General features: G+C 37.6%; 1 protein-coding gene across 13 annotated transcripts in view; it reads left to right on the forward strand.

Moving 5' to 3' along the window:
• Positions 1–3,313, forward strand: part of znf536 (zinc finger protein 536) — a 497,364-nt gene extending 494,051 nt beyond the window's left edge. For all 13 annotated transcript variants that reach the window (XM_087261688.1, XM_087261685.1, XM_087261694.1 and 10 more), the window contains one exon: positions 1,566–3,313. In XM_087261688.1, coding sequence (XP_087117814.1) covers positions 1,566–1,822 — 257 coding nt within the window. In that variant the 3' untranslated portion in view covers positions 1,823–3,313. The remainder of the gene's footprint in view (positions 1–1,565) is intronic.
• Positions 3,314–8,858: the final 5,545 nt, after the last annotated feature.

Genomic DNA, 8,858 nt, shown 5'->3' on the forward strand with positions numbered 1-8,858 from the left:
GGGGAAACGGGAGCACCCAGAGGAAACCCACTCGAACGCAGGTAGAACATGCAAACCTCACACAGAAACACCAACTGACCAAGCCTAGGCTCGAACCAGCAACCTTCTTGCTGTGAGGCGACAGCACTACCTACTGCACCACCGTGTCACCCCATGTTTAATTTTTGATTCATTAAAATTGCACAACACATATGCATGACTCTGTTGCCTAGCAACTTTCTGCTAATATAAACATTGTGGCAGAAAAAAAAAAAAAAAAACAACTTAAGAGGCCGATCAAACTGAGCACGCTTTTTGCGTTGAGACGCACCTTTTTTAAATGATTTACTAACAGGCGTGGACGTTTTGCACCCTGTGCGCCTCAAATTTTAACCACTTAGAGGTCAATCACACCAAATGCGATTTTTGTGTTGAGAAACACCTTTTGTTGAATGATTTACTGCTTATGCACCCTGCTCACCTCGCATTTTTACCGCCTGCTGCACCTCATGTGTTTGTCCTTGCGTGTTGTGCGTTTACAATTGAAAAAAAGTCAAATCTTGAATATCAATATATTATTAAATATTAAAATATACCAATATCCACAGCTACACTCGCATACAATATACTGTTAATTAAGTCATTGCCTAGCAAGATAAAAAGCTTTTACCTAATTGTGGTGCGCCTCACGATTTTAGAATGAAGAAGCGCGTTCGGTGTGGTGGGCCCCTTGTGCCTTGCTTTTTTGCCGTTCCACGCAGTGCGCTCGCAGTTTAAAAACTTACATCAGTCGTGTCTGTTTCATTCTCCAATCAAATAAAAGCAGAGGCGGGGTTTCCGTTGAGGTGACTGCAGTGTTTGTGTTTTCAAGACAACTACGGAGATGTTTGATGAGAGGAGAGATTTGTGGTTGCTGTTTTAAGTTATCCGGTATTGCATAACTCACAAATCTTGAATATTACAATATTATTAAATATTAAATTTATAACAATATCAACAGCAGCACTCTAATTCAGCTGATTCAGTCCTTGCCTAGTGACATAAAAAGTGAACCATGCTTTTTTCTTGTCAATAAAAAAAAGGCAGTGTGGTGCTTCTCACATTTTTGGAATGTAAAAGTGCGTTCGGTGTGTTCGGCCCCTAATGTTGCATGAGAAAAATGAGAGAGTTCATCATAAAACACACAAAGCAAATAAAACGTGAAACGTCGGTGGACACAGGCTTACTTCAGTCTCTTACAAACTTTTATAAACAACATCTTCTCTGCTGTGAAAAAACTTCTCTCCCACAAGCTGTACAAATTAAAGTACGCACATTTGAGGTGGTCTACTAACTTGTATATAATTATAGGATTAAATAATATGCATTCAAAGCTAAAATCTCAATTGAAGCCTTAAATGTAAATATGATGTGACAAAAATTCAATTCTGCACAGTTTTATTTGAACTATGGCTATGGCCTTTCTAGTCGTTTCTGGCAGACCCGGGGTAAACCTCTATCTTGGGTTGACTGTAAACAAATGCAACATGCAATGTTGAACTATTTTGATAACAACAAGATTGTAATGTTGTTGGTTTAATTTCCAGGTCACGGAGGTCAGAGGCCATTCCAGTGTCGCTACTGCCCCTACAGCGCCTCTCAGAAAGGAAACCTGAAGACCCATGTGCTGTGCGTTCACCGCATGCCCTTTGACAACAGCCAGTATCCCGACCGGCGCTTCAAGCGCTCCCGCATAGACTCTGACATCTCCGGGAACTCAGAGGAAGGGAATCATCATCCCTCTGCAGGTCAGTCTAGCACAGCAGAATGTGTTTCTGGTGATACTCCTCGCTCTGTTGAGTGAAGGAAAATGTGATCCAGGGATTTTTAGGACCTTCAAGTGACCACATTGTGAAAGCCTTCCCAGTGCATCACTCTAAAAGACACATGAAGCTAGTCAAAATAATTCCTCTTTCCCCAAAAAGAATCATGCATTCCATAAGTTAGGGGTTCACAAACTCCCAGAATCAAAGCCCTTCAGCTTCAGTAATGTTCTGTGAAGCACAGGATAAAGATGATGAAGTAGAGAAACCTGAACCCTATTTCTGATGAGTCTGAAACTAAATATGCAGCTCTTATAGGAGTTGCCTGGACTGAGCGTTGAAGAGACATTACTGAAGAGGAAAAATGACAACGTTTAAAAAAAAGACTGTCATTAAATTCCTCCGAGTGACTTTTGTCCCAAAAATAATGCTTTTATCAGAAAAACGATCCGCGCCAACGATTTCGCGACAGTTGGAAGGGAAAGAAAGATTGAGGGAAGCTGTTGAGCGCACCCTTCAAGAACATGACACCACCAGTGGCCATTTGCCCAGCGCCACTGACGCGCAGGGATGGAGCGAGCGGACGGAGGGATGTGGATGGTGAAATGGGGGGGGTTGGGGCGTTTGGTGCCAGCCTGACTGGAGCTGTCATCACAGAGGAAATCAATTCAACCCCCTCCCACGCTGCTTCTATTCACCCCCACTCTTCCCATTCCACCTCTCCTCACTCTTTCAGAACACGTCAAGAGAAACCTTAGTCGCCTGTTCAGCCGGGCCGCAGAAGGGTCAGCTTCAGACCTGCCTGACGACTAGTAGCACTTCCCATCAGCCTCCCTCATTCCCTCCTGTCCTCATCTTTCTCCTGTGAAAAATAAAATATGGAAAAAAGGTAACATTGTATAATAATCCATGGATTTTTATTTTTATTGTTGTGCAGATTTTAGAATGTATATCACTTAAAGTGATATGGCAGACACACATGAAATGTGTTTTCTTTGCATTAAGCACTTCTTAATCATAAACAAGTAATGTCGTTGTCATTGAAGAAGGTCCACTTTCCATCTAACTGGTGGACTTTGAGTAAATACTGACCACATGTAACCAAGAGGATGAATGTGTTATTTGTGAAGTGTGAATAATACAAAGGAAGCGTAGCACTTCTGTTGGGTTTATTGACCGCAGTGGGACTTCCTTTTATATGGTAGAGCTCTTGAGAAAGCCACTGTAAATATGAAGTATATAGATAATCAGTTCTATGTTTCCTGTGTTTAATCGAAACTTCAGGCTGGCATTCGTGATTTTGTTTTGTTCGCTTATCCCCCCCCCCCCCCCTAAAAAAACCTAACTGTGCATTTCTGACCATTTTTCATTCCTTTTTTCTACTAAGTTTGAATCACACATCACCATGACCCATTTCTGTATGCATCTGTCGTCCTGAATGTTACTCTACTAGAAGAGATTAACAACACAGGCAGTTTGAATCCCATGAAACCAAGCCTCTTAAAGAACAAAATAAAGTGTATCAACTTTCATTGTACTTCCTTTTATTGAAGGCTAGCAGGGGTTAGAAGGTAAATAAGTATGGGTAGGGGGTTAGAGATGCATGGGTGGTGGTGGTGAGGGGGGGAGGGTGGATATTAATGTTTTGTGATAAACAGAAATGATCCAGACTTTAAGAAAGTCAATATCTTCCCGCTCAGCACAGGGAAGCTCAGCACTTAAACCCCGGGGCCTTACGGCTGCTCTATTCACGCCGGGAGGAGTTTAGAGGACTCACAAATACCCGCCACACTCCTCTCTAAGCAGTAAATAAAAACATAAACCCTTATCAGAGGCCTAAGACCACAACATCTCAAGAAAAAAAAGGAGAAGAGATAAAGTGGAGTTGGAAAAAAATGATAGAAGTGGTCTAGAAGTGGCGCATGGAGATTTTACAGGTTCACAGAAAATGTAGAGGTTCCAAGCAACGGATCTTTAATTCACTATAACACTTTTTTTGTGGTCTGTTCTTTGTTGCTGAGCTTTTTCCATATTCTTTTTATTTTGTTAGTGCTCACTGCCTTAAATCGAGTTGATACATTTAAATTTAATACAACTATTTGTATTAGCTCTACTAAAGTGTGTGTGTGTGAGTGTGTGTGTGTGTGTGTGTGTGTGTGTGTGTGTGTGTGTGTGTGTGTGTGTGTAGGGCAGGGGGGGGCATATGAAATTAAAGACATACTTTGTGACTGCATTGAGCTTTAGAGGTTTTAACGCACTTCTGTGTTTTCTGGTGACTGTCAATCGCTTGCTATCCTTGTGTGAATGTGAATGTGCACACTCCAACTGAAATATATTAGAGTAAATAAAGTTATTAAAAAATATAGATAAATAAATAAATAAAAATACAATTCATCCACTCCACTTTTTATTTACTTTTTCTATTAAATTTGTCATGTTGGATCATATTTGAAGCTTTGAGCAGGCAATAATTCTTTTAGTGACACTGGAAGACTTGTTTTATTTTATTTCTTGAATTTTTTTCTGTATAGTGATCCACCATTCCATAACTTCAGGTGCTAATGTGTTCATGTTATCTTCCATACTATTAAAAATATAAATACATACACTATTGTGATAAAAAACAAACAAACTTTATTTCTCCATAGGAGTCTGTAACTGTCTTTTTTTTCTAGTACAGTCACTTGCAAATTTTAGATGTCTATAATATTGTGCTTTTAGGGATGTGAAAAAGACTTTTTCTTTCTTTTCTCTATAATATTCTATAGTATGTGATCATGAACATTATACTGTCCAACATTCCTGAATGAAGAATATTTCTATATCAGAGGAGGTTTGGAGAAGGGTAGAAGGTTAAATTGCTACTTATAATATGCTTTTAACAAGTAGATGACTTGTTATTGTATTTAAGGAATTTTGGTCATTATTTATTGTCATACATCTGTCTGACAAAAAAAAAAAAAAAGTGTTCTGATGAACTATCAAGAAGTCGTTTTTTTTTTTCGATCTGCTTTTTAGAAGTTCTAATGTCTTTGAAGCAGTACAGTTTCACCCAATGTTTTACGCAATAAAACCTCTACCTCTTAAAACCACGACTTTGTCTCGATTATTTGTGTCTGTTTTATTTTCTTTAAAGCAGTGTTGAAAGCTGTGGTCATTAGGAATGCTTTCAGGGTGTAAGCATTCTTGTTTCTGTAAGTGTTTTATATTTAACTGATTTAATGCATGTGGTTTGAATATGTGCGTTTGTTGAATGTACACTTCCCTTTTTGAATGTTGAGAAGAATGTTCACACTTCTGAATTAATTTAGGCAAAGAACTCTGCATAAAATAAAATGCATAGCCCCCAACACAAACAAACAAAAAAAGAAAAATAAATAAACAACATTATTTTTATGTGTATTCTTATAACATACAGTGGCCGAGAGAGCTTAACATGCAGCAATTTAAAGAGCCCCTATTATGCATTAAAAAGGAACATAATTTGGTTTTGGTGGTCTCCAACAAGAGACCGATATGCATGCAAGGTCAAAAAACACTTTCATTTTCTTATAATAAGCATTTATTTTTACCTAATTATCCCAATGACGCCCACATGATTCGATTAGCACAATGCTAATCTGCACTGATTTGTCTGATGAGCCAGTCTGTTGTTCTTGGTCAACTGCATTCAGCGCAAGACAGAAATAAATGCCCACCATGGCTTATCAACAACTTTGAAGTAGTCAGAGTGCACAGAGTATGTGTGAGCCCAATGCAGAAGTGCATTAAAGCAATGCAGGTTAACACCATCATGTTGCTTTATTTTTAACCATGACACACATTCAGTGTTAATCCACACAATGGCAAAAGCTGAACTATTTTGAAACTTGACCACTTCACATGTAGGAACAGCTGACGGTGGCCATAGCACTGACAAACGGCAGTAGAGCGCGAGCTCAAAAACGTGTTTAAATCTGTTAACAATGAGGTTTGCGTCACGTTTTTAACGTGGCTTTAGACGTAACATGAGAATATAAAGAGTTAAAAAAAGATACAGTACAAGCAATTACAAGTAACAAACCACAATTAAAATACATAATTTGCAAGTTAGAGAAAACAAGGAGGCAACCATTTTAATCACACTTGTGAAATGAAGGAAGAAACTGATCCATGAACTGTGTACTGTAAAGTTCCTGTCAACTCTGACAAAATCCCAATCATCCATAGTCTTTTCTGATCCTACTTTCAACAAACAGCCGACAAATCCCCCATTGTAATCGTGTAGATTGCTATAGCACTTGTCAGAAAAATGGACAGGAACACAGTACAAGGCTGGGGCTATAATGCTAAGGTACTTTTGCAAAAACAAACTACCACTGACTATTCACTGCCTCATTTTTGGGTAGGGAAAATAACACTAACTTTCCCTCACACTTCAGAGCACAGCATTTTCATGACTTGATTTAACCTGGGTCTGCTACAGTGTTTGTCCTCCTCTTTTTCTTACTACCATGTTTGTGGGTAGGTCAGAGGGTTTCAATTTTCCCGGGTCTGCACGCGCAACAACTGGGCGGGGCTTGACTTCTGTATCAACGTCACGGTAACACTTCTAAAGACTTGTTACAGCAACAATTCATTCAAACCACTATGAGTCAACTCTTTTATAGATAAATCAATTGTTTTAAACATGGCACACTTTAAGATTTAAGCCTTAGCTAGATATATTTCACATAGAGCTGTTACACACTGCGTAGGAGGTCACTTTCAAAAACCCATAATAGGGGCTCTTAAAGAAAACACGTGCAACTACAAAAAATGCCAGAAAATGTAAAAAAAAATCTTCATTTGTTTGACAGCACACATGCTGCAAATCATCACACCGCAAACACATAAAAAATAATAAAAAAACCACGCTGTATTTTCTCACAATGCAAATAATTTACGAAAACACGCAGAATTTTCTCACAACACTTCAAATAGCACTGAACACATTAGAAATGTTTAAAGGGGATCCTAAAACATGACGAACCTGGCTATTTAGGTTATGGTTCTTTAGGCTAATAAAATACAAATGACAAAGGAATCACGATGTTAAAATAAACAAACAAAAATCTCACCTTTTAATGATCACCTACAACTTCACTGAGCAATAGTCATAGCACAGCAGCATCTGTCACTTTCTTTTTAATAGTTTTGTGAGAAAATGCAGCATATTTTATTAATTTGTTTGCGGTGTGTGAAAATGCAGCATGTTTTTAATGTGTATGCGAGGTAAGGATTTTCCGCACGTGTGCTGTCAAACAGATGAAGATCGTTTCATAATTTGCTGGTGTTTTTTGTAATTGCACGGGTTTTCTTAAATCACAACAGGTTAAGCTCTCTTTGCCACCCTTATATCTTACAGACAGCGAAACTAAAAAATAATGTAGGGATAAAAAATAAACAAATAAAACGATGTGTGGCCGACAGAGAGCCATGAATAATACTAAATGAAATCAAATGGCTTTCATAAACTGTAGTGAGCACCACCTGCAACACTGAGACGTGTAAAATCATTAACACAGGCCACATGCAAACATGCCATCATTTCATTTTAACACAGACAATACATTCAAATATTAAGATCTGCCATAGATTTACAACTTTGTGTTTGTTACGAGGACTTTATGATTATTTGCCACATTAAATGAAGAGTATTTGTACTCCTCTATTCCACCTATATGTAAATGCAAGTTAATTTGCAATATAGATGAAACGCACACAGGCACACGCACAAACACACGTCCTACATTTCCAAAAAAAAAAAAAAAAAAAAAAAAAAACGTCAAATAACCCAGCATTGAAAAAGATGGAAAAACAGAAAACACAATTCAACATGCATCCCCTGAATTTAAAACGTCCCCAATGCATGCTCATTTTACTGTTAATGGAGAAATACAGTGTGTGGCATGTTTAATAGGCTTTATTTTTATTATACAACACTGAATAATTAACTCTGAGGCAGAGTGTCACATAGATTTATCTTTTAATTAAAATTGCGTGGTTCACGCATATTTGAGTGGTAGTCCAAATAAACGCAATATCCAAATTTATGTTTTGTTTATCCTCCTGTTAATTATCGAGAGATTGTTCGCTCTATAACCCTTCATATTTTCCCTCTCCTCGCACAAAGTTGGGAGGTCTGCATCACAACTAATAAAACCTTCTAGTCATATTTTATTAATTTATAGGTCATTCTGAAAAGCAAGGAGGGGATAAGGTGAATATTATGAATCCAGCTCTTTCCAATATACCAAAATTTCACAGTGAGTAAAATCTAAATATATTTAAATAACACAGGAATTATTGGGTTTTGGATGAAATTAAAAAAGTGCATTATTAGAGTATTAGTAGACTTTTAGGTTAAGATTTAGTATAAATATCCAGTGGAGAACACTGATCAAAATTTAAGAACATTCTCATATACCTCCCATTTATTGGAGATAACATTATGAATTATTTGACAAACTTTAAAGCAGCTTACCTTTACGTTTTCACAGACTTTGCAAGATGGTGAGCCATTCAAAGCCATACAGTATATAGCAATTTTGTTGCTAAGTTATTAACTTACTAAAGTCCTGAAAGCCCACTCCCAATTCTGAAAGCCAGTGACCAAAACTTTAATCAACAGAAAGAGTTAAAATTTTAGACTAATCTTTGCTGAAGATCATGTTGTGCACACAGAGAACTGGTCCAAAGTGTACTATACTATGAATGCAAGTTAAAAAGCTAAACCTTGAAGTGTTATAGGTACCAAATATGCTACTATGAGATCAATCATCATGTGATGTCTACACTGTGAATTCGGTCATCAGGAAGTCACATAAATTATATATGTATCTCTAATTGTCATAAAAGTGTACCATAACTCATGTAATGAAATTAGCACTTCTTGTGTGTATTGCCTTTTCTTTTTGAATTGCTCATTGCCTCCTCCATTGTAAGTTGCTTTGAACATAAGAGTCTGCTAAATGTAAATGTAACTCCTTTCTTCCATTTCATGTCCCTTTATTGTGCCATTTTTAGCACTGTGTATGAGAAGGATTAGGTGCCTCT

Source organism: Danio rerio, chromosome 7 (assembly GCF_052040795.2).
Source record: "Danio rerio strain M-AB ecotype USA chromosome 7, GRCz13ab, whole genome shotgun sequence".
Classification (NCBI taxonomy): domain Eukaryota; kingdom Metazoa; phylum Chordata; class Actinopteri; order Cypriniformes; family Danionidae; genus Danio; species Danio rerio.